The sequence below is a fragment of the Dasypus novemcinctus genome, chromosome 12 (genome assembly GCF_030445035.2).
Source record: "Dasypus novemcinctus isolate mDasNov1 chromosome 12, mDasNov1.1.hap2, whole genome shotgun sequence".
Lineage (NCBI taxonomy): Eukaryota > Metazoa > Chordata > Mammalia > Cingulata > Dasypodidae > Dasypus > Dasypus novemcinctus.
Window position 1 is genome coordinate 38,153,950 of NC_080684.1, and position 26,552 is coordinate 38,180,501.

General features: G+C 46.3%; 2 protein-coding genes across 5 annotated transcripts in view; one reads left to right on the plus strand and one right to left on the minus strand.

The window, feature by feature from the left end:
* Positions 1-68: 68 nt before the first annotated feature.
* On the minus strand, positions 69-14,983 carry DCTN2 (dynactin subunit 2). The gene is made up of 14 exons (XM_004481294.4): positions 14,774-14,983; positions 13,869-13,937; positions 6,042-6,138; positions 5,779-5,840; positions 5,342-5,440; positions 4,918-5,078; positions 4,338-4,488; positions 3,997-4,062; positions 3,745-3,783; positions 2,056-2,133; positions 1,891-1,962; positions 1,605-1,707; positions 1,403-1,494; positions 69-521 (listed from the first exon to the last, which is right to left on the minus strand). Exons 1-14 carry the CDS (start codon positions 14,807-14,809, stop codon positions 435-437), a joined length of 1,212 nt encoding a protein of 403 aa, XP_004481351.1. The 5' UTR covers positions 14,810-14,983; the 3' UTR covers positions 69-434.
* A 2,133-nt stretch (positions 14,984-17,116) lies between these two features.
* KIF5A (kinesin family member 5A) overlaps positions 17,117-26,552 on the plus strand; it is a 30,523-nt gene continuing 21,087 nt past the window's right edge. The window contains exon 1 of one of the 4 annotated variants that reach the window (XM_058308310.2): positions 17,117-17,869. In XM_058308310.2, the coding sequence (XP_058164293.1) occupies positions 17,741-17,869 (129 nt within the window). In that variant the 5' untranslated portion in view covers positions 17,117-17,740. The remainder of the gene's footprint in view (positions 17,870-26,552) is intronic. The other 3 variants (XM_058308312.1, XM_058308308.1, XM_058308309.1) reach the window with 3 other exon arrangements.

Here is a 26,552-nt window from a genome sequence, read left to right on the forward strand (position 1 = left end):
CCCTGTCTTCCTGTGCAGGTCTCTCTCGCAGTGCTACCTCTTCCCCAGGAATCACAGCAGAGGCCACACAGAGTACAACAGCATTTAATGGTCAGAAACAGTTGTACAGTATTACAATCAGCCACAGAAGCTGTGTTGGAGGACAGACCCAATCCTTCCCCCACACCAGGCAAAGCATCGGACATGAGCTGGCATGTCACTGGGCTCACGTCCTTCACAGAGAGGAGACACCCATCTACTATCCTCCAGCTACCATTCTGTATTCAACAGGGGAAACCCCCACATGCAAGAAGAACCCCTTGCCCCCAGTGTCAAATGGGATGGGGATGCAAGAGTTACAATTAATGGGAAACCATTGAGGGGACAGCCCTATATAAGCTGTTAACTAAGTTCCGAAGAGTAGGGATTACCCCTATTCCATCTCCCAAAGGTGCTCACTTTCCCAGCTTCTTCATCCGTTCATCAATGCTGGCAAAGTTCCCCTCAACTGTGGCCAGGTTTTCACGCATGGTTGTCTGCACCTAAAAAGTGACACAGAGGTTTGCCTTTTTGTCAGGTCCTGGTGATCTGGGCCCCTGGATGAGGACCTGAAGAAATTCTCTTAGAAGAGAAAAATAAACAAGTGGAATTACAGTTTATGGGCCCCAGAGGGGGGTGTTTATAACAGCAGTTTTCAAACTGTCTTTGAGTACTGTGGAACTGACTCCCAAGAATTCCTATCCTGACATCAACTAGAAAAGTTCTTTTTACCAGATTTATACAGTGGAAGGTCAAGTAAGATTTTGTTGAAATGAGGGTTTCACTGGTTCAAAAACTTTAGAAGACTGCTCTAGAAAGAAATACTGAGTTCTCTGCATTATATTTTCATTTATCTTGATCTGTTTTCTTAACTTTAAAGTTCCCTCTGGCACTGAGAAGAGTGTCACAGAAACTGAGGACCCACTACACGCCCAGCATTGCTAAAAGAAAGAATGATGAGGGTTAGAGAGGAAGTGGCAGGAAGAGGTTGGAGCCTGCCTCCTGATTTCAAAGCCTGTATTTCAGATGTACTATATACAAGAAGCACTTGGATGTGGACCCTGTGGAGAGTAAAATAAAGCTAAGACTGGAGGTAAAGGGTAGGTTTTGTAGTAAAAAGTCATGTTTACTAAACCCTCTACAATTTGCCCATATTATTATTTCCCCTAATCCACACAACTCTTGAGATAAGTGTAATTACGGGAAGATGAAGGTTAGAGGTAAAATGAGTTGTCAAATGTCCCTCAAACATGGACCGCGTGGGAACTCAAACCAAGCCCCTGCTATGACACTGGGCTAACACAGAACCCTATGTATGAGATAAAGCTGGACAACCTGGTAAGTGTGGAGAAGGGAGGTGGCAGATCAGTAAAGGGGTACACACCTGGGTCAGGAGGGTGGCATTGTCCTTGAGGGAACTAGCAATCATCTGCTGGGTGGTATCCAAGTGTGTCAGCAGCTGACCAAACTGCATGGCTACAAAGAGGGTAAGAAAGCGCTGAGACTAAAATCTAAGACCAAAGGGAGGGGACCCAAAGTCGCTGACTTTTCAATCCCTATTGCACCCGTGGCTGCTGGCCTCTCACCTTGTTCATGCAGCTGCTTAATGGTGACGAGTCTCTGCACCAGCTCAGGAAGGGTAGAGGCAATGGGGCTCCAGCGCTGTATAGTTTCATATAGCTGGTGCACCTGAAGAGACATGACGGCACAGAAGGCATGAGGAAGGGACCACGTAGGCAGAGGGAAACACTGCCCTTTCTGAGCTGGTAACCGCTGAAGACAGGGACCTGAGAATCTGATGCTATCACCAGGAAGATTTTGGACGTTGTGAGGGAGCAGGAAGGGAAATAAGAACGACAGTGTCTTCCTGACCTTGTTTTGTGTATCTGCATCTTCTACAGAGGCTTTATGCTTGGCGATCTCATTCACCTTTCCCAGGACACTCTGAAAGTATAGATTTTAAGGTTGGTAGTGAGGGCACCCAAGGGCTTCTAAAGTCCCAGGATACCCATAATTCAATTGCCCTCCACCTATTACCTGTAGCCGAGCTTCCACTTGGTCCAAAACTGCAAGGTCCAGGGTGCTCACCTTTGCCTGCAACAGCTCTACAGTCTCCTGGGGGTGGGGTTGGGGCAAGCTTCATGGAGGAGGAATGATTAGACTAGAAAGAGGCTCCCCTATATTCCACTAGAATTATAAAAAGCTACAGACCCCAAATATTAACACAGTGTCTGTGTAAAATGACAAAAAAGTACCAGTGAGGAATCATACTATATTTTCCATCATTTTGCATTTATCCTAGATTGCTAAATGTGCTCTTACCAAGAAAACCGATTGAATTACTGTATACACTCACTGTCACACATGACAGTTGTATCAGAGATTTCAGTAATTAAAATGGAAAACAGAAGCTTAAGTTATTTTCCTTATTGTCAAAACTATGTTCCTTGGAACCATGTGATGATGGTTTTTGTGCTTTTGTACACTGGCTGTCTTAAGCTTAGTAGTTTAGGGGATCCTTTCTAATTACAGCAAAGACCATTTTCCTCAACACTGATCTGATCTGTGATAAATCTGTATTATACACTATTGTAAATGGCTCATAAATCAATTGCAAACAACTCACAAACTTCACTGCTGGTGCTGAAATCTCTTCAGAGTAGTCATGATTTTAAAAGTTGGTTTAAAAATTTGCAAGCAATGGGAAACGGACTTTGGCCCAGTGGTTAGGGCGTCCGTCTACCATATGGGAGGTCCGAGGTTCAAACCCCGGGCCTCCTTGACCCGAGTGGAGCTGGCCATGTGCAGCGCTGATGCGCGCAAGGAGTGCTGTGCCACGCAAGGGTGTCCCCGCGTGGGGGAGCCCCACGTGCAAGGAGTGCGCCCGTGAGGAAAGCCGCCCAGTGTGAAAAAAAAAGAAAGAGCAGCCTGCCCAGGAATGGCGCCGCCCACACTTCCCGTGCCGCTGACGACAACAGAAGCGGACAAAGAAACAAGACGCAGCAATAGACACCAAGAACAGACAACCAGGGGAGGGGGGGAAATTAAATAAATAAATTAAAAAAAAAAAAATTGCAAGCAAGTATCAATCAAAACTGGAGATGAAACACTAATGCATGTTGAATTCTCATGCTTTAGTTTGACTTCCTTTTTAGTTTTTTTCAGTTCTTTGCTATTTTTACCATACTGTTCCAAGTTTTCTACATGCTAACTTTGTGCAACTGAAATAAAACTGTAGTGTGTGTGTGTGTGTTTGTGTGTGTATATATATGAAGCTACAGACCCAAAACAATTCTCAAAACACGTAATCCCTTGGGAAACGGACTTGGCCCAGTGGTTAGGGCGTCCGTCTACCATATGGGAGGTCCGCGGTTCAAACCCCAGGCCTCCTAGACCCGTGTGGACCTGGCCCATGTGCAGCGCTGATGCGCGCAAGGAGTGCCGTGCCACGCAAGGGTGTCCCCCGCGTGGGGGAGCCCCACGCGCAAGGAGTGCGCCCGTGAGGAGAGCCGCCCAGCGTGAAAAGAAAGAGCAGCCTGCCCAGGAATGGCGCCGCCCACACTTCCCGTGCCTGACGACAACAGAAGCGGACAAAGAAACAAGACGCAGCAAATAGACACCAAGAACAGACAACCAGGGGAGGGGGGGAAATTAAAACAAACAAACAAACAAACAAAAAACCACGTAATCCCATAATACAAACACTGCAGTTCCTTCTACACTTACCATAAGACAGGCTCCTTGGAGACCTGCAGAAAGAGGATTCTGGTGGGAAAGGGAGGGAAGAAAACAGTGGCCCTTATATTTCCGTGTGATTACCACATTCTTCTATTCTTTCTGGGTCTCAGCTGGCAACCCACTGGCTGACCCTTATAAATGAAGCCTTTAACTCCCCCCCACCTTATGTGGAACGCTATGGACCTTAGGGATTAGGACCCAGGATCTAAGGTTCAGACTAAGTATAGGAGAACACCTGACCTGGACATCCTGATCACAGCGTACAGTTGCCTCCAGCTCTGTCAGGCGCTTCTCAAGTTCTGCAACCTAGGGGAAGGAAGGAGGTAAGATGCAACACCTACCTCTGCTGCTACCGTGGGAGGAACAAGATCTGCTCTTCCCTACTTGCCATTCTACCTGCCTCCCCTCTCCGCCAATGGGGTTCCTTTCCCTGAAACACATACATAGCCATATCTGAAAATCTTAACTGAAAGGAAGGAAACACGGAGAATGAGGTGGAAATCAGAAGCATTCCAGCATCATTTCCCCAGGTCTGATACCTCTGGCCACCCGCCCACCCCACCCCAACATCGTGTACATACTTTGGCAGCTTGAGAGAACTTGTCTTGCTCAGGTCGAGAATGTAATTCGTAAGTGACAAGGCTGCTATCTGGGGGAGCCCCACAGGTCGTCTTCCCCCCTGGACTGGCCCCTTTGCTGTTCTTTGTTGCTTCCAGCTGTAGCAATAGGCGCCTGGGGCAGGAGACAGTAGGTGTGAGCCAGCCCAGACGCCCTCACTTTTGTTTTCTCTTTTTTTTTTTATACAACCCCTTGTGTGGAGGGCTGACTCTCAATAGATCGCAGCAAGGGAACTACTCTGCTATATACAAAACCTTGATCCAGAAGCGTCTACAAATGGTTTAGCACCAGGTTCCCCACAAATGTGCGGTGTGTGATGAGCAAAGGGGTGGCCCCCTTTCCGGCTGCGCCCGTTTCCCTGACACAAGGGGCTCTCCGCACAGGACCCTGGTCCCGATGCCCGCTGGCAGGGACTCTCTCTCTCTCTGTTGCCTCAGAACATTAAGGAAGAACGAGGCAACCACTCCCCTTAGCAGCACTATCAGTACCTGTCCCTCCATAACCCCAATCAGTGGTGATTTCCCAACAAAGTAGGGCACCCACTTAGCCAGAGCTCCATCAGGGTCAGTGAGGTTGATTGCAGCATCTGGTCCCAGCAGTTTTTCCAGGTGGGAAGCAACCAGCTGCTGCTTAAGGGCTGCAAGCTGTTTAGCCAGCACCACAGGAGTCAGCTTCTCCTCAGTGGCTGACTCCTTCACTGTCATCTAGTATGAAAAGAGGTGGAGACAGTGAGAAATGGCAAGAATGAATAAAGAAAAAGCAAAAATGGATCAACTGTAGCTGAAAGTCACTGGGATGGTCCTTGGTACAGGAGATTGCCCACCTATTGCACTAAAAATAGATTTGTGTGTAATCCTAAATGCTGCAAACCTCAGCTCCCTTAATGTGAGACTTGAGGGAATCATTCTCTTCCCACTGGGAGTTCTAAGGATCATAGCAGAGAGTGAACAAAAGCGTTTGTAGTTACCTTGATTTTCTCAACTTCAGTTGTTAACTCTTGGACCTCATGCAGTAGCCGCTGGTACTTTTGCTGGGGTGTCTCTTTTACTCCCAGACCCTCTCCAAGCTAGAGAGCAAGTACAGAGGGTAATGTCATACTTCCCATTAAAGGGATCCTCAAGGATTTATCCAAACCTTGGATCTAAGTCAGAGGGTGCCACCCAACCCAGAATCCACAACACACTAAGACAAAAGAATGGGAAGTAGCCAGCAGCCTGGACACTCTGCAAGAAATAGGAGGGGGCACAATGCATCCTTAACTGCATCCTGCTGGGTTCCCTAGGACCTCCAACCAGAGAGGACTCCAGAATCCCACCTGCATTCCCTGCTCTCCCTCCTAAGTGCCTGCTACATGGGACCCCTGTGACATCATGTTGTACACACAAACACACACACACGACAAACCATCTCATAGTCTCCAGATTCATATCCTGTCCTCTTGGTTTTTCCAATACGATCTGAGAAATCTGCCAAAGAAAAGAAGATGGAACTGAGGGCCTGAGTTAGGCCCAGGGCAATCACGGTTTCAGGTAACAGAGGTGGTTTCCACAAGAGATCTCCACAAGGGTTCTTTCCCAAAACAAGAGTCACTAAGACCTGAAGACAGGAAGCCACTTCCTATGCTTGCCTTTCAGGCTTCTCCCATCCAACTTTCAGCCCAGTCTCACCAAGTCCCTTTGTCCCCACTCTCTTGTCCTTGAACTTGTCATAGGCAGCATTGGGATTGACAATGATGTGCTCCACACTTGTGCTTGTCAGCTCCTCCTGCAGGAAAAGGTGCTTCAAATCAGTCACACAATCATTCCCACTCTAAAGTTTCCCCAAACACTAGAAGACTGGGCCCTGTTTTTCCAAGGGGAAAGAAGGGTAGCTCCATTCCAAGCTGTTGACACAGGCTCAATCTAGGAAACCGAAGCTTCCTGATAAATTTGGAGTCTCAGTTATATAACTCTTACTACCCTGATTTTACTGGGAACAGAGGCAGCACAACCTCCCCACCCACTCTGTACATAAATCTCTCCATGCCCCCACCCCATCCAACCGGGCCCTCCCAAAGTTATCTGGCACACGCCATGCACTCACTCTACGCCAGAAACAGGCTGACCTCTTTTAACCTCCCCCTCCCAAAAGCAAATCTCCTTGCTGACTGAGGAAGTCCATTTTAAAGCTAATCTCCCATTCCTGCAGGAGAGAAAGAGGAAGGCAGACAATCAGGCCATTAACTATGAGGGTAAATATTAGGACTTTAAGCCTGCTGAAGGGGAGACACCAGCTCTTAGGTACAGAAGAAAGACTGGCAGAGGGCCTGACCAGCAGCTCAGTTTCCAGGCTGCTGAGAGGCCAGGGAATTCGGGGAATTGGGAGAAGGGGCAGGGTTTGATGGACTATTTTTTAAGGGGCATCTTAGAAATAAGAAGCATAAGCAATATCTGCTGGTCAAAAGAACCCTTGGGCACAGGCTATATGCAAGCCTTGGAATGGAGAGAGCCCAGCATCTTTTTGAAGAGAAGCTACAGCACCTGCCTCTTCTCTCTGACCACTGTGCTGTGCCTCAAACACTGAAGCTCCTCCCAACACAGTACAGGAAAGTGAAAAAGAGACTTTGCCCTGGAAATTGAAGCAGAATTTCCCTTCTTACTAGATAGCTACTTCCTGCCCACAGATTCCAGTTATTAACACCAAGCCTGGGCACTCCAGACTGCATGTCCCTCCTTTACTTGTCAGAAGCCCAAAAGCTCTCATTACAGTACTGAAGGAAGAGGGATGGAGACCCATTAGTGCTTTTCTGTGGGAGATCACATCTCCACCTTCTACAGGAGAGGCAAAATGAGTCCTCTGTCCTTCAACTAGGACGATGGTTTTCAACCCTGGTTGCACATTAGAATCACTTAAAATTTTCTTTTTTTTTTAAAGGGCTGACAACCATCTTTCCTTAAATTCACACTCAAGTATATGCTACTCCTACCTGTGAGAGCCCTAATCAATGCAAAAGATGTAGAAATCCATTAAAAACAAACAAAAGCCTTTTAAATAAGAGGAATGGGAGGCATAATCTACAGGCCAAGGAAAGAAATTAATCATAGCTGCCATTTATTAAGCCCTTATTATGGGCCAGGTGCTATGCAGATGAGAACATATTTTCATATTTACTTTCCTAAGTAGGGCAGAGGTAGAGTAAACTCAGAAAACACAGAGTGGCTGGACAGTAACAGAGATGGGCGCATCCCTCTATTCTCTGCTGTAGGACCGCGTCCTGAGTCAGAAGGGCTGCCTGATGCTGGTGTCCTCTTGGAGCCTCTCCGAGGGTGTGGCCCCAGAAGACTCAGGTGGGCAGCACATACTAGTCCTCCAGTGGCATCTACTCCATCAGTGTCTATGAGCTCTGGAGCATGGGTTAGGGGTAGTGTCATTACAGTAATTTGTGAGATGGAAAAGACTGTCAGCTGGAAGGTGGGATTGAGTAGAGGGTTTAAAAGCTTTAGTAGAGAAAAAAGGACAGAGAAACAACTGCCCATCATAGCACACCCCATTACAAAAGCAGATGAAAGGTCAAGCTTCTTACCAGCTCCTTGCGGTTTCCCCAGAGGTGAGAAAATCAAAAGAGTTAAAAGGAAAGGGAGCAAGGGGGATGGGGGTGAGGGAGGGAAAAAAAAGACAAAATTGTTATTAGCAAATTGTCACATGCACTACATAAGTCTTCAAACACACTTGCACCACAGGGCCCCAGGGGAGCCTTAGCACAGTCAGGGGCCAAGAAATTTCAGCTGGAGTCACCACATACCCCAAGAGAAAGGAGAGCACAGGACCATTTCCTCTCTGATGGTGAGGATGTCATAAAGCTTTGCCATCAAACAGCAGCCATTTAGATCATCTGAGAACTAACATGTTATAAGCTAGTGCCATAAAGTAGGAAGGTGTGGGAATAGGTGACTGCAGTGGGGAAGAAGCTGTGGAAGTGGCAAAATATGAAACAGAGACTAGAGATTCTGAGGGCCTGTAGCTGATTGTGGGTCCATACTTCCCAAGGGGGTAGCTCCCCTTACTAGTTTCTGGCCCAAGTCTCCCTGTCTCCTAGTTTCTCTAGTTTTGTGAGAATGAGACATTTGGATGGCACAGGCACAATGACATAAAAAGATGCACAAGCTCAAGTGGGTAGTTTGATTTGACTTTAGGTTAAGCAGAATAAAATATGTCTGTTATAGATTGTGAGCTTAATAAATACAAAGCACCTAACTCCAGCCCTATTTTTATTTCCTGTTGCCGTAGAGAGGCCTGGCAAATCCCCATCCCTCACACAGCATAGCCTATTGGTAACCGCCTTGCCATGGATGGCAACTTACCCTGTGGCTCTGAGGGGTCCAGAGCAATTCTGTCATGATATGCTAGCACAAAGAGTCCAGAGGACACCAAATTTCCCAGCTACCAGCCCATATGCAGAGCATGTTCCTTCAACCCTCAGTCCACAGGATTCACAAGGGCTGGAGTGCAGACAAGGGGGAAGTATGAGAGTATTTCAGAAAGGCTTTATTTTAGTCCAGGCCACATAGATAAGGCTTCCACTTCCAGGCAAGGCTGCTTAAGAACTTCCAGGAGGGAAAATCCAGCTGGATGCCTTGCCTTCCCAGGCGCTCTGCTGATGGGCAGATGAAAGTTGAGATGGCTATGCATATAAGAAAATTCATGGTTGCATAAAGATGCTGCTGCTTCCTTCCCATGAGAGTTCAGCCAGACACCCCTGAACCTTAACTTCTCCATTCCCTGTCTAATGCCAGGATCTGGCACAGTCCATACTCTTCCTTCAGCCTAGGGCAGAGGTGGCTCCAGATCCTGTTGTCTAGGCTACAATTTCTCTACACAGAGTGGGCAGCTGGGTGTATGCACTCACAAGTACACACATTTGAACACATGACGGGAGGCACACGCTCTGTACCTTTCTCTTACTTGCCCCACCAAGCTAAAACCAGCTTGGGAGAAACTCAAAGAGAGAGAGGATAATGAATGGGTCATGCAGTCAAGTTCAAACCATGAGGAACAAACAGAACAGAGGAGGATAGAAAACTGAAGAAAAGGAAAAGTGGTGTATTAATTTATAAATGGTATATACCACCTCCAGGTCTGTCCTTTGGGTGGAAGACAAATAAATTTTATTCATAATTCCTGCAACATGGAGTATTGAGTCACCATGGAAATCTAGTACACCACAGTCACCCTGATTGGAAAATCCCAGGTGCCCCAATCACGCGTACTAGCTTACCTGGTACATAACTCCCAGTCCCTCTCACTAATGGACTCCCAGACTCCCCAGGGCTGTTTGGCTAAGTGGCTGTGCCTCAGAGGACAAGACCTGAGGTTCTAAATCAAACAGGAGAAGAGGCCATTGTTGCTCTCTGAGCCTGTTCAGACACTATGCCAAAGCTGCAGCCAGGGGAACTTCAGAATCGTGATGACAAGGAAGATGGATAGTATTGTAGAATAAAACTGTCCAGGATGGACCCCATAATACTGACCATCCATCCATTTCCAAAGGAGGGGTGCAGAAGCAGACTAGTGAAGCACAAATAACACAAGTTATTTTTTTCTTAAGAGTATAACACTCTTTCCTTCCCTTCCCAATTTGCCCTTCTCTAGGCATAGGGGATATTAAAATGAGTTTTTTCCCCCCAGCAATAATCTGCACACGGCTAAGAAATGATTCCCATGTCTGTGCCCCTTGTTCTCCACCCTTATCTAGAATGGCTAAAAGTCATTCCTTTCCTCTTAATTCCACTCCAGTCTGAGCAGGAGAAAGGCAATCCCCTTCTAACTACAGCTCCGAAATACCTCATATCCAAAAGCATTCATTGCTTCCATGCTTTATCCCATCCTCCAAAGGATAGTTTTATTCTGCAGACCTCACAAAGGGAAAAGACAATGATTCACGGATGAGAGTTGAACTTCTATACTTTGATTAATGATCTTTAAACAGAAGGCCAGCAGATCCCACAGTGTCCCAGCTAGGAACTCATTGTAATTTAAAACAATTAGCTACAACAATTGCCCAGTGGCAGAGCATTGCATGCAAGATGGCAGATGAAAAAAAAAACATGCAAAGAAGAAGCACTGAATGGTCTTACTTGTGCAAACTAGTGTCCAGGCAAGGTGGTGAGGAGGGAGGATGGGGGAAGCATTAGGAAAAACTGAGGTAAGTTCAAGTGAGCCAACAGTCAATGAACACAATCAAGCATACTCTATGACATCCCAAACTTAAGTAAGGGAACCTATTGTTTCTCATCTCAGGCTGGTGGAATGTCCAGCAGTATCTAATCTTTGGCGAACTGAAGACTGCTAGGGCCCCACTAAGCTATGGTTAGGCCATTTTTTTCCCCTTGCACATGGCACTGGGGGTAAACTAAATCCTATTTCTAAGGAGGTCTTCGTAATTTACTCCTTGCTCCAGTAGTTCGAAAGCCATGACCGGAGTGCCTCACAGACAAAAGCAGGTTGTGAACCCAAAGAGGAGGGAATCCCATCTGGGAATTACCCTTCCTGACCCGACATATTTTTAAGTCTCCAAACAAGTCAATCATCCCAGTCAATCCGGAGCATATGAAACACAGAGAAGAGATCCTCCCAGATTGAGGAGAAAATGGCTATCCTGCTCATTTTTCTGGCCCATTCCAATTTTGGAATATTTTATTTTTGGCTAAAATTCTTTCAAATGTATAGTAGGAAAATCAGGATCATCTGCAGCAAAAATAAAATCCTCTACCATTTTTCTCCCTCTTCCTCACTGCCCCCAGGCAGGAAACTGCAAAACCTGGGGGGGGGGGGGGGGGGGGAGATTAAATAAATAAATAAATCTTTAAAAAAAAAAAAAAGAAACTGCAAAATCTTTTTTATTTTTTTTTATGAGTTAAAGTAGCAAGATCTTTAAGGAATATTATAGGACACGATTTCCTTCAGCAATCCAACTCTGTCCACAATGGAGAAATCAAAAGGAGATAAGAGGACGGTGAGGGTCAAAACTATTTGACTATTCTTTTACATAAAAAGACCCTCCAAAAGGTTCCACAAGACGCTGGTCATATTGGATGTCTCCAGGGAAGGGAAATGGGTGGCAGCAGGCAGGGGTGTGAAAGAGACTTTTTACTATATAGTCCTGAATTTTTTGTTCTATGTGCATACATTATCTACTTCAAATTTTTTAAAAATTAAATTTGAAAATAATCTGGAGACTAAGACAGAGAACTCTGTTGCCAGGGGTTGGGAATTTTCATGGTTTAGCCACAACAGCAGTGATGTGCACTTGTCACCTGTGAGGGTTTGGGGAGGGTAGGTGAGGAGGAGACAGGCCGCTGGTGACAATCCAGGCCTGAGGACACAACGTTCCTGCACTGTCAAAGCACAACCCACTGCTCCTCAAGTTGTGCATATTTATGTTAGTATTAAGAGCAGCAGCAGAGCCATTACTCAGCTGACTTCCCGAAAGCTGCCTTCCTAAAGCCCACAGGGATATGCAAAGACCAGAGATATTAGCTGACATCAGGAAACATCTCAGCCACAAGGGCTCCTGGAAGCAGCAGAAGGTCTCCCCACCCCATTCACTCCTCTCCAGTGATAGAGAGCCACTAAAGTGAGCTTAGGTGACAGAGGGAACTTGGCTCCTCCTGTAATCACTGTCACACCATTCTTAGCACTGTTAAATGGTATCCTGGGCAACGCACCTCAGGAAATAATCACGGTACCCTTTCCCCATCAACCTCCCCTTTAGATGCTACTAAAATAGGCTGTTTGGGCTCAGCAGGGAGAATAGCTGATCAGAACTGCACATTCAGGTTCTTCCATGCCTGAAATGGGTGTCATGTTCTTAAGAGATCTCCCAGTTCCTTTAAAAGGAAAATGACAGCGTGTTTTTTTCCACCTGTAAAGGAGACAGCTATGACAATACCCATTTGTATCATAGTGACAGAGTGACAAAGTTCCATTTATTATCTCACCATGAAGGCTTGGTATCTTTTAGGCAGAGCGGAGTAGTCTCTGATTTGTGGCAGTACAGTGAAGTCCTCAGTATCTACATCCCTACCCTGTGAAGCCTGAGGCTGCTCCTTAATAAGACACCTCTTGGAGTGACAGGTGAACACCCCGCTTCTTGGCCAACATCATTCTGCATTGATCTCCAGATACTCAAGCTTGGGGGACAGACTAACATGCCAGCAAGTACAGAAGCCACAAGGAACACACCACTGAGAGAGGGGACAGTGAAGCAGTTCCCTAAAAAGTAGGAACCACTTGCACATGGGGGAATCAAATAAGGAATAAATGAGTACGCCAAGCCATACATTATAAGCCAGCAATCAGCGTTTCTCTGAACTAACCAGCCCCACAGATACAGCCACAGGATTCAGACACACACGCTGAGCCTATTGCCATTGACTCCTGGTCATACCTTCACTCAGGTCTTATACCACCAATGTGACTCCAGCCCAGCTCTCTTTGGAAATAACAGAACCTAAAGCATATCCTGTAAGACATGCTAAGCCATCTTTGCCTCCTTTGACACTTCAGAGTTCCTACTATGTTGATTTTCACTCACTCAATTTTCTTTTCTCTTCCATGTTTTCTGCATATATCCTAACTCCCCGATTAGTCTGGGGTGTCCTGAGTTTAGGGACATTTCTTCCTTTCTCCACATTGCACAAAAATCAACTCAGAATGAACACATTCAATAAACAATGCTAAGTGTTTCCCCTCCTGGTTAAAGCATATCTACAGTTAATTCCTTCCTCCTCAATCTAGATTTCTTCTTAGATCTGAAAGTGATACCAGGGTCTCTCCTCTGCTGATGTGAAAGATTTATATTCTCTCTCAAACTAATTTTGCTCTGACAGGTCCCTTATCTTTCTAAATTTTCCAAATTGTTTTCTATTTATTTATTTTTAAGGAGGTACCAGGTATTGAACCTGTGACCATGTACATGCCAAGGAGAAGCTCAACCACTGAGTACACCAGTTCCCCTCAAATAATTCTTTTACTCCTTGCCCAACGGATACTGAATATTCACATAAAAAGCATTTCTCTGTACCTCAAAGTCTAGCTCTTGGTAGGATACTAATGAATGTGTATTGAGTGAAATACGCTAAGGAAGGGAAGGCCTCGTCCTTAATCACAAGCTCTTTATAGTGCTCTGGCTTCAGGATTTATTACCAGGGATTAGAACCCAGACATCTAATTAAGTCTCTAGCCCCAAACCTGTTTTAAGATATTCCAATTTTATTTAAAAAGCCTAAGGATCAGGGCTTTGCAAACAGATCTTCTTGGTTGTAATTCCACGGACGTGACTCTTTCATGGCACTGCTCATTGCTGGCAGTGAGGCCTCTGCAAGCCCTGCAAGCTCTATATACCATCTAGGCTGGGGTTGGCATATCTGCTTATAGCTCGCCTGAGAAGGGAGAGGGCCTGCCTGGGGAAGACAGGTCAGAGTCCAGAGGAGTCCTAAGGCAGTACATAGTCTTACCGCATCAAACTCTGCTTGATCATCCTCAGGTAGGTCGCTGGTTTCATAAACATCGGGCTCATTCCTGGCCTGCAGACAGAAGCAGTGATCACCCAACCTCACTACCCAGCATCCACCAACTCTCCTTACCCCATTCATTTCAACAAACTAACAAGGAAAGCAGAGTGTGATGCCGGGCAACTGTCCTTTCCCCATCACCTGTGCCGAACAGCCCGTCAGTTCTCCATGTTGCAGGTGACAATGGGATGACAGTGGGACAATTAGAACCTGATGGTAAACAGTGTTGCTGTTGACAAAAATGTTACCTTGACTGGAGGGGGGGTGGGCAGGTCCTTGCAGTATGTCAGAAGCAGATTAGGGCTATCCTCACATTAGGCCCTGTACACCACTACCCTGGCACAACTCCACCCCAAGAAGGCAGTCAGGGCGACCCAACGAGGGTGGTACACGCCGGCACGTGCATCAGGGGACAAGTTCCCAGAGGACAGAGTTCCACATCTGGCACAAGAATGGGTTCTACCACCCTAACTTTCTACTTGAGCGGGCGAAGGCCATCATCAAGTGGCCTGGTGTGTCTGGGGTGGAGTGGGCGGGGGGCTTATGGAGAGACTGCGGACAGCACGAGAGGTATTGATACGGCTGATGGAAACACTAGGGCACAAGTGGAAAGCGCCCTTGGCATTCCCGGGCCGGGAAACCGGGGCCTGCTGCGCCGTCCGACCGCCTGGCCCAGTCCGGTCGGAGGAGTCCAGAAGGTGCTGCGGCCAGTCGGGCAGCGGGCGGCAAGGCACCCCTGGAGCGGAGGAGGGGCCGCAGGCGGGAGGGGTCGCGGGCTGGTGTCTGTTGGGGATCCTTGGTAGGTCGGGGGCGCGGTTGTGGGGAGCCGGGGCCGGCCCTGTACTCACAATGCCGGGGAGGTCGGCGTATTTAGGGTCCGCCATGGCGGCGGCGAGACGGGGTTGGGGGACCGGGGCCTTGGAGGAGCTGGGGCCGGAGCTCGGGGAGGAAAAATGCTGAGGCCGGATCCCGGGCTAAGCGGCAGCAAAGGGAGCGGCGGCGGCGGAGGAGGAGGAGGAGGAGGAGGAGGAGGAGGAGGAGGAGGAGCTGCAAGTCTCGCGACAGGAGCGACACCGGCGAAGAGTAAAGCAAAATTCGCGAGAACAGCTCCCTACCCCACCCCCGGAGGGACCGCGATTGGCGAGGACCAGACCAGGGAATGAGGTAATGGAGGGGGTGGGGGCGCCTAGGATTGTGGGACTTGTAGTCTTGGCAGCCCGGGATTTGGGCGGGGAACGACAACAAGGAGCCTTTGGGAGCTATTTCACACAATTTATGTTCTTTCCTGTTTGCATCAAGCCTTTGAAAGAGCTTTTATAATTCACGTGTATCACTGGGACTCCCAGAAATTAAGTGACTAGATATAATCACACAGCAAGTCCTCTTGTGGTATGGTCAAAGATTTCAAAAACAACAATAACAAGTAAAATTTAGTAAACACTTAATGTACGTAAGGAATAGAAAGGTTAAATAATCTCAGATTAGGGCTTCCCGATAAAGTACAGAACACTTAGTTAAATTTGAATTTCATATAAACAACCATAAGTTTAGTTTTTTGTAGTATATGTCCCATGCCATATTTGGGACATACGAAAAAACTATTCTTTTTCTGAAATTCAGATTTAACTGGGCATCCTCTTTTTATTTTTCTTATTCTGGCAATGTGCTATCTCAAGTTCACACAACTGTAAGTGGTGGCTCCATGGCTGGCTGATCAGTTTCTGTCCTCTTAACCACTTCACTAATCGTTCCCAGACTTTTGGATTTTACAGTTCAATAAAATTAAAACAACAATAACAAAAAACCTTTTTGAAGACAGACATAGTATAGCTATCTTTTTATTTTGCTGAGTAAGTACAATTTATAATCACCATCAGTACTTAGTAGAAACTAGGAAGGGCATACTCTCAGAATAAAAGGCAGTCCTTTAAACTTCATAAATCCAGCTTTATGAATAAATGTACCACATTGTTTTGTTTTACGGAGGGAGGGGGCATACCAGTGAACTTTTGTCTCAAACCATTGGCTCTTTCTATTCTGGCATTTTGAAACTACTTCGCTAAGGATACCACCCTGGAGACCCTAGGAACCTGAGAGTAGGATGTTTCCTGAGTTTGCAGAATGCTGCAACACTTAGAAATAGTGCCAGACCAAGTGACTGGGGAGAAGCCTATTTTCCTGAGTTGGAACTCATTGTCATTCTAACCATCCTCTCCTGGCTCCACCCCAAGCCTCTGTCTCTCTTTCTGTATAGTCCTACTGCCTTCTCATCCAGTTTCTTATACTGGACCCTTTTCCTTCAGTTCCTTTAATATCCAGGTTGGGATAGAGAGTTGTAGGCCCAATGTGGGAAGCCCCCACCCCCACCCCCCAATGAGTGTTTGGGTCTGCAGCCTCTAACCCTTGCCTCATAGTGTCTAAATGACCTTAGACACTTACCAGGTAGTTGATGGGCTGAACTTCTATCCCCTCCTCCCTTCTCCCATCATCCTGCCCCTCCTCCCCTTGGCCTAGAGCCTCAACCTGCCGGCCAACTCCCTGTTGGCCAGCAGAGGCCTGTGATGAAAAGAAAAATCAATTCAGCCAGCTTCTCGGTTGTTCTGTCCAGGGGCTGCAGCAGGAGTCTGACCTGGGGGAGGAAGGACAAGCAAATTCTGACTTTGGCTTTTGCCAGGGAAGGGGAAGAACCAGAGAAGAAAGTCCTGAGAAAGAAGCTGGGTTATTGGGATTCTGTCCAATGGTAACCGAGAGAGGAAACACTCACATGGATGCCAAAACCTGCCTGAAACCCAAATGCAGACCTTCACCCTAAAGGACCTCTCAGAAACATCTGGCCTTACCTACCCTCATCAGCACCTCTCCTTCACACCTTCTGACACTTGCAAAAGTTACTCGCCCCCACTTACATTCCAACCCCAACCTAAGAAACAGAAATGAGAATTTCACTGGCTTTCAGATTCTGAAAGCCCAGAATGGGAATTTGTCAAACTGAGGACCTGGTGTGTACATTGGGGACAGGTCAGAGTGCACCCTGGGATGTAGAAGCGGAGAGGAAGCCAGATTGTCCCCTGACACCTCTCCCCCCAAAATGGAACCTGAAGTCCCACCCTCCATCAGGGTACAGGCAGCAGCCCTTGGCGGTGAGTGGGTTGGGAGTCTGGCACCTGCGCGTGGGGGATAGGTAGAGGAATAAGAAATGGGCTCCCAATTAGGAGAGAAGATTGTGAAATGGGTGGGGAGTGCCCAGGAAATGAAAAGGGGGGTGAACCCCTGGTCGACACGGCTCCCTAGGCCCACCTCTGACTCCTTATTCCCTTCCAGGGGGCGGAGTCCGATGGAGGGACAAACAGGTCGAGGGGGTTGAGTGCAGGCAGAGAATTGGTTGGGGAAGGGGTGGTGGGCAAGGTTATCCGGCAGCGTCAGGGGGTGGGTAGCCGGGAGGAGGCGAGCAGACGGGAAAGGTCGCCCGACCGGGTGGTCGAGGCGGGCCGGGTGGCCCCCTGCGGGCGGCCCCGCCCCCGCGCCTCCGCCGCGGCCCCGCCCAAGCCCGCAGCGCGGCGCTGCAGCGCGAGGGGCGGAGAGGCAGAGCGCCGAGCGAGGACCAGACGCGCCGGCCTCCCGCCTCCCCGTGCCGCAGGAGAGACCGCGCGCCGCGTCCCGCGCCCCAGCATTGGCCCCGGCGACCCCGCAGCTTTCTCGGCCCCAGAGACCGAGCGTCCGTCCTCCGCCTCGGTCTCGGCTGAGCGCGGCCTCCTCCGCAGCGCACACCACCCCTGCAGCCCCAGGAGCGCCCCAGCCCCGCGCCGGGGACCACTATGGCGGAGACGAACAACGAGTGTAGCATCAAGGTGCTCTGCCGATTTCGGCCCCTCAACCAGGCCGAGGTTCTGCGGGGAGACAAGTTCATCCCTATTTTCCAAGGGGACGACAGCGTCGTTATTGGGGTGAGTGCTGCCCCCGAAAGGGATTTCGGGGAGGGGGCGAGAGGCTGCATCTTCCCACTGCGGAGCCGTAGTCCCTGCCTGTCCCTCTGCGCCCCCTCCCCGCCGCTCATCCTCCACCCTCCATCCTCCTCGCTGCAGTCCTTCCTTCTCTTCCCTGCATCCGGATGGCTGGGTGTGGCCTGGCCAGGCCTGGGGCCAAGTGTCCGCAGACTGGGAGGGGGCCCGACCCCGCGATCGGGGACACAACTCCCCTTTGCTGCCCTTTGCAGTGTCTCCACCTCTTTAAGGCTAGTCCCGTGTTTTTCTGATGTTTTCCCTCTCCCTTACAGGAGGCCCATCTTCCCTTTGTTATTGGTTCAGATCTCTCCCCCACGCTACCAGGAAAGGAGGTGGAAGGCTAGTGGATGGGCTAGAAGCGAGGGGGGCAGTCCAGGGTTTCTGCGGGGGTATGCATGGGAGGAAGCGCCAGGACCAAGCCCTCCATCACTCCGAAATTAGTTAGCCTGGGCCTGGGGAAGGACGCAGATCTAGTGAACGGTTTTCTGGAAAAGGAATACTTTGATGCCACACCCAGTTGGGGGGGGAGCCCCTGGGCTCCTAAGAAAATGTCTGCCTCCCGCACCCCCAGGTACAGTAATAAGTGGATTTCAGATTCCTTCCATCCCACCCCCCCAAAAAAGTAAAAATGCCCGAACCCTGAGATCCTGATAAATACTTGCTTACTCACCCTATCTCTTGATGATCAATAAAAAGTAGCAAGCCACTGTGACCTCATTATGACAGCCCCTACCCATGGGGAGATCTTATTAAGAAAGAGAATTAGAATTTATTGTGTTTATCACTCTACATATATTATTGAATCCTCAAAACAACACTCTGAAGTAAGTATTGAGATTTCCATTTTACAGTTGAGGGAATTGAGGCCCAAAGAAGTTTAATGACTTTCTCAAGGTCACACAGTTAATTCATGGATCCAGCCCAAATCTGCGACTCAAGAGCTCATGTTTTTTCTCTACATCACGCTGCCTCCCCAGATTTCTGTTCTGGACCTTTATCTGTTAGGGCCCAAAGGGGATCCCTAGACCTTACTCACTCCCCCTTTCCTAGGCCAGTAGGGACCATCAGACTGTGGGATGAAAGGCTCTGGGGGTTGAGTCCTGTGGACTTAAGGAGTGCTGGGCCAGGAAACTGTAGCCCTATTAGAGAAGGGACTGACACATAGGAGGCCAGTTTCCCATCTTCTCAAGGTCATTTCTTACGCATCTGATCCACAGTGCTTGCTAGAGACAGCTGGAATCTAGCTTGTTAAAGGGATGAAGGAAAGGAAATGGAGCCGGGCCCCCTGAGTCAGTGAGAATGAGACTTGGAGTAAATATGCCTTAGGAAGAGCCCTGCTTTCCAGTCCCCAAGGGCCCTAGTTTGTCACCACTCTGTGTCTCACCCACACTGTCAGCTCACATGGGTGCTTTGGCCTTGCGTGCATGTGTGTGTGTGTTTGCCACATGGAGAATTAGATCCCTGCAATCTTGTCAGAATGGCGAGGCCAGAAACCTGCCTGGATCATCCCTGGGGAGAGGGGAGACCCTTATTTGAGTTGCCTGGACAACAGGCATGAGCTATGAGAGTTGGAGTTTGTGCCTTCCCTCCCCCCACCTTTTGACATGAAGCCTGAAAAATAGGAGAGAGGTGGTTATGGGGGAGCAAATCCATAAAAAGCTTCTACTTTTAAGCCCAGCTTATTTGCTCCAGAAGATGTTTCAGGTAAGTCTGAACCAATTCCAGGGCACAGGGTAGAGGGTAGTGTTGGGAGAAAGAGGTAGTGTTGATCTGTCCAATTAGCTCTGCTAACCAGGAGAGACCCAGTGGGAGGTAGAGAGGAAGAGAGAAGTCTGGAGCCCTCTGCCCGTTCATTTTCTGCCTCAGCTTCACAGCTGGCACTTTCTTGTCTCTTTTGCCTGATATTTGTAGGGCGGTACCTTTGTCTTGCTGGGTATCTCCCCACTCCCCTCCCCCCAACTCTCCCTTTCACTCTCTCACTCCACGATAAATGCTTTGAGGGGCCATTTTGTCTGAGGTAGCCTCCTGGAAGTTTGCCTTCCCAGCTTTACTAATCCTTCCTCAGTCAGGAGAATGAGGACTCCAGAAGTTATTTAGAGGGAACAAGGGAAGATAATCTACCCCGTTTCCTCCTTTTTCCTCTAGTCTGCTTTTAGGACCTGGTATGTGGGGAACTGTTTGAGGAATTAATGGAGGAAGCTGCTTCAGAACGACTGGGAAGGTAAAGGAAGAGCGGAGGTGGGAGAGGACAATCTCTCCCAACCCAGCCCTACTCCTTCCTGTAACAGCTCTCCTCTGTGCCTCTGCAGCACCGGGCTAGCTCTGGGCTTAGGGTCCCTTATGTTCATTGGCTTTGTTCTTACTTGGCAATGGGTAGGAGAAGAAGCTTGAGAGAGACCTCTCTGTGAGCCTTATCCCTTCCCTACTCCGCCAGCTTCTCCCAGGAATCTGGGGATGGAGCTCAGCCAAAGTTCATGGCCTGAGTCATGGTAGAAGGGTGTCTGGATCACCGTTGGTATGTGATGTGCATCTCATTTTGCTCTTTGTCTCACTTAGAATCCCAGAGTGACTTTGTCACTGGACCCATTTGCGTGTCTGTCGTTTGTCTGTCTCAGCCTTGGTCTTTGAGGGCAGCACATCCAGTGCCTGCTCTCTGGGCCGCAGCAGCTCTACCAGGTTGCGGCTGGAGTGCCAGATGTTGGAGGGATTACATTGAGGAGACACACACACACCTTCACTCAAGTGTCCACTGCATGCTGCCTCCCTCGGATCTCTTAGTGGTTAAGTGGGCTGTTAAGGAGGCAAACACCAAACTAGGAACATCAAGTACCTCGTTTGGAAAAGTCTAGATTGGGGCCTGCAGGGTCATTGGAGCCGAGTCAGTATAGTTTGTAGTGACTGAGGATTACTTTGCTCCCAGGAGAGGGGGAGCAGAGCTCCCCTTAGCTTTGGAGAATCTCATCAAGGAAAATGGAGAGGGGAGATAATGTTCGCTGTGACCAGTGCCTCTTCAGCATTACTATGGCAACAATCCCCAGGGGTGTCACCATGGAAATCGGGCCTGGTGCTCAAAGTTCAGGCTGTACCAAGTGCTCTACTGAGGGTTGAACAGGCTGGTCATCTTTGGACCCTCGGCCTTAGACTCTCCCATTAGCTTTAGTCTGCACACATGATGGAAAACTACAGAAAGGTTCTGGGGTATGCAAATGGACAAGAAGATGACAAGAAGGTTTGGACTGGGGTTAAAGGAGAACAAGGAATTCTGGACTGTGGGACTCCAAAGAGAGGCTCTCCAGGACTGCTGTGGGTGGGGGAGAGATTGGATCTCAGGGTGCATTCCTAAAAGTGAGAGGACTCTGCTTCTTACTTAATAAATCTCCCAGTCTCTGATGTTGTGCCAGCTCAGCAGGTCATCAGTTACCTGGAAGTGGGGGTGGTGAGGGAAGCCCCTCTGAGTGGATGGATGGGGGAACTGTATACTTCTGAAGATGGGGCTGTGGTTGGGAGAGGGAGTGATGAAGGACTCCCTTCTGTCTGAAAACATTTGGAGCACGTGAGAGAAGAAAAAGCCATGATAAGGACCTGGCACAGTACTGGCATTTCATTTCATCAATCACCTTTGCAGTGTGGGTCTGGAATCAGATTGCTTGGGTTTGAAATGGTGCTATCCTTTTGCTCAGCTGTGTGACTTTGGGCAAGCTACTTTGCCTCCCTGAGTTTCTGTTTCTTCTTTGATAAAATGAGAATAATAATAGTATCTACCTTATAGGATTGTTGTGAACGTTCAATGAAATAATGCCTATAAAATGTTTAGCACAATGCCAGTCCCATCATATACACTTGATGAGAGTTAGATGTTGTTATTATTTTACATACTTTCTCCCCACAAGCTCACCTTTGACAAAATTGGGATGTGATTAACATTTTCCCTTCTAACTTATTCCTTCATCCAAACATCCAGGTCCCTAGTGTCTTCTTCCATCAAAATAAAAATTTATTCAACCAATATTTGTGAAAAGCATTCTATAAGCCAGGGATGGTGCTTGGTGATGGGCATGTGGGAGGGAATCCCTCTTCAAGAAACTCTCAGTCTAGACGGGACCCTTAAGCTAAGGAGCAGCCTGTGCAGGAGCAGGGGTGAGGGTGGGCGGCAGGACTGGCTTTTGCTAAGTAGACATACACTCGCTCAGATGCTGCTGCAAGTAATTGCGTGTAATGAGAGCTGTGAATAATGGAGATCTTTCCATGTGAACAGTTTAGAGAAGGGGTTCTTAACCAGGGTTCCACAGATCCCTAGGGGGTCAATGGAAAGATTTCAGGGAGTCTGGGAGCTTGAGTTGAAAAAAAAAATCAACTTTTTATCTTTATTTTTTCTGACCTCTAACTGAAATCTAGCACTTCCTTCACTTATGAATGTATGCAATAAATAAATTACATTAGTATTCATTTTACCTGAGTGGCAAAGGGGTCCGTGGAACAAAAAAGGTTAAGAACCCCAGGTTTTGAGGCAGAAAATGTAGAAAATTACTGGTCTCATTCTCATTAAAAGATCCGACAAAATTAATTCATCCTGAGTATAATCGATAGCAAATTGAAAGAAATTTATATTTTAACAGTAAAAATATCTTACGATAAAGGAATGAGGATTTAGACTTGGAATTTAAAGGGTCAGCTACATGGGGAGGTGAGTAGCAGATCTTCTCGGGTCTCCTGAAATTATAACCTCTGTCATATGGCTTTCCCTGCTCAAGAAATTACTAAATGACCCATTTCTGGATTTTGCATATCTTTTACCCTCACAGGTCTGAGAATCCCATCTTTCTGCCCTCTGCTCTCTTCCTTCTCCCCTTCCGAGGCTGAGGGAAAGGGGTATGTCAGGCAATAATTGGCTTCAGCATTTGGAGAGCGCCTTCTGAACTCGTGTAAGGGGGAGCATTTGTGTGTGTGTGTGTGATTATATATGTGGGTGCCCAGGGTCCCAGGAGGGAAGAGGGCGGGCCAAGGTTGGCTCGAGAGTTATGTTTAATCCCCTTTGGCTGGATTTCATGAAGTGTGGAGAGAGATCATGGTTGAGAAGAGATGAGAGTCATTGGCCTATGATAGACATGTTTTGTTTCTTTCTGCTTCTTGGCCACTGGGTGGGGGAAACATTGAGACAGGCTGAGAGATTACAATTCAAGAATTAAGATAGATTTTTCTTTAATAATGTTAAAAAAAAATCTGGTTATAACCTGATACATTTTATTTGTTGACAAAGTTTTAAAAAAAATCATAGCAAAAAACACAAAAATCCCTCAAAAATCTCACACTCAAGTGAAAACACTGTTGACAATTGGAAATGTGTTTGCTTCCAATCTTTTTTCTGCATATATATATATATATAAATTTTAATAAAATAGAATCATATATATTGTTTTATAATCTCTTTTTTCACTTAATATCACTTAATTCACTTAATATCATGGCTATTTTGCTATCATTAAATCTTTTTTTTTTTTCAGATGTTTTCTCAACTTTATTAATTTTGTAAAAAAAAAAAGTAGGCTTGAAGCTTTTTATTTTTTAGTGTAAAATAATTTACCCTGTTAAGGGTCACAGACTCCTGGTTCACTCTGATAAACCATAAAAAGGTCCTTTGGACCCAATGGCTGTAAAGACTGCTTGCGATTCAGCGCCTTGCAGATTTCGGCATTATGTAAACTTTGACAGGTTTGCTGAAGGGGATGGTGCCCTCGATGCTGGTTTCCATCTGGGATGGCACCTCACCACCCTCAATCCAGAGGGATTTTGGAATGTGTGCGTTGGAGTTGTAGGCCAGCAGCAGTTTCACTTCCACCTGGCATGGTTCTGTCCTGGCAGTGTGGGAGAGGTACACCTGACATTAAATCTTTTTACATAATTTTATTTATTTTTAAAATTTTTGCTTAAATTTTAAATAGGCCTTCCCTGCACATGTGACAAAATTTAAATGATGCAGAAAAGTATACAATGATAAATAAGTCTCTTTCCTACTCCTCTTTCCCAGCTACCCAGTTCCCCTTTCAGGAGGCAACCGTTCTTCCAGTTTCTTATGGATCCTTCCAAAAACATACTGTACAATTATAAGAAAATACATATATGCATGCGTATACTTTTTTTTTTACACACATAGTGGAATACTAAGACAGTTCTGTACTTTGTTTTTTTCTACTTAACAATGAGTCTTGGAGATCCTTCTATGTCAGTACATAAAGATTTTTCTCAGGGGAGCAGGTGTAGCTCATGGCTGAGCATCTGCTTCCCAAATATGAGGTCCTGGGTTCAATCCCTGGTACCTCCTTAAAAAAAAGAACTTATCTCATTCTTTTGCACCGCTGCATATATAATACTCTGTTATAGGGATATGCCATATATTATTTTACCAGGTCCTTATTGATGGACATTCAGGGTTCTAATCTCGTTATGAACAGTTGAGGGGCCTTGTATTTATATGTTTGATATATGTGTGTGCAGGATGTCTGTAGGATAAATTTTTAGAATTGAAAGTCATGGAGTATATGCATTTAAAAATTTAGAGATAGTTTCAAATTGCGTTTCATAGAGTTGGCCACACTTTGCTTCCTCACCAGCAGTATGTGTGAATGGCTATTTCCTTACATTCTCACCAACTTTTATTTTGGCCACTTTGATAGGTAAAAATGGAGTTTTAATGTCCATTTCCCTTATTAAGAGTAAGGTTGAGTGGCAACTTATATGTTTAAAAGCTATTATGACATAGTTGCTACGGTGTTATATTTGATGATAGCAGTTACTGAGGTATAATTTACATATAGTGCACAAATCTTAAGCAAACAGCTTAACAAATTTTAACACACATGGACACCCATGTAACCACTACTAAGATCGAGATCTGGAACATTTCTATCACTCGTGAAAGCTCCCTCATCCCCCACTACAGCCAATACCACCCTCAGGTAACCACTGTCTTGACTTCTGTCACTACAGGTAAGTTTTGCCCATTCTTGGAACTTCATATAAAGGGTTTGTGCTCTTTTGCATCTGACTTCTTTTGCTCTTTTTTTTTTTTTTTTTTTTTTTTTGAGATTTATCCTTGTCCTCTTATGGCATCATTTTAAATAGCAGCAAAGAATAAAATCTATGTGTATGCCATAATTTAATCAATTCCTGTGTTACCCAGTGCTCTAAATGCTTTCCTTTATGTTGTTTTCAAGTTCTCATTATTATAAACAATGTGATAATGAACATTCTCATAGTCATAGCTAAATCTTTGCCCAAGTGTGTGATTTCCTTGGTATAAATTCTTAGAATTCCAGGTCAAAAGATAGGTACAATTTAAGGCTCATGATTATATGTTTTCAAGTTGCCCCCTTAAAATTTGCATGGATTTACTCTTACCAGAAGTGAATGAGGGTGATCATTTTCTTGAATCCTCATCTACACTGGGTATTACAATTAAAATTTTGTTTTCCAATTTGATACATGAAAAATGATGTTACTATTGTAGTTTCCTTTTCTTTGAAAAAGTAGAACATCTCTGTTATTGAAAGTTTGCATTTCTTCTTCTGTTGTTAGTACCTAGCCTTTGTCTTTTTGTTTCTGTTTACCTTTTGTTAATTATTTGTGAGAGTTCTTTATGTAGTAAGGATATTAATCTTTGTTTTTCAAAAACTCTAAATTATTTAAAGCAGAGTGGCTGTAGCTCAGTGGTCGAGTGTGTGTTTTGCATATACAAGGTCCAGGGTTCAATCCCTGGGATCTCCTGAAAAAAAAAAATGTGTTTTTATTTTGGTAAAGTTTTAATTCTAAATAAAAAAGAACAAAAAACTCCTAAAAATATCACTATCCAAGGATGACATTTTTAACATTTTTTTCCTATGCCAGGTATATATACATATTTTTTACAGAAATGAGATCATCCTTTGCATATTATTTTAAAATAACTTTTTTACCCACCAATATTTTGTGCACACCTTATCATATCATTACCTACACTTCTATAACATCATCCTTAGTATATTTTAAAAAAATTTTTTTATGAGACTCTTCACTCAATTTTATTTAAATAATTTGAACAGTTGACATCCAGTTGGGAGTTGCCCCCCCTCCACCAGTGAATCTTGTCAGCCTAGATGGTAGTATCTCCAGCCATCATCTTATAGTGCCATGTGATGTCCTCCAGAATCTCTTTAGAATAAAGCTGATGGAAAATAACCTGTCAGTATCCCCTCAGGAAGTGGCAAAGCTAAAGTGTGACAGCAAGGAGGTGATCCATTCCAGTTCTCCAACTATCAGTTCAAGGTGTTTGGATTTTCCGTGGGAGGTTGTGGTTTCTTTGGTTGGGAAGCATTAGTTTCTTACAGGGATGGTTTGGTGTGAAGGTCCTGAAGCCTTTGCCTGTCTTCTCCGTGGAGTCTGAGGTGCCGCTTACGGAGAATGTGTTCAGAGGCGGAAACAATCACCCTGTCTTTCCGCAACCACCAAAATATTTTCTCTCCTTAGTCCTCAAATGTCTAGATTGGCGTTTTAAGGATTTTGCATGAGCCCTTCATTCTCTTTTCCTCTCTCAAATAGCTGCAGCTTCAAAACTCTGTGCTCTAAGCAAATATCATACCGGGTTTACTAAGAA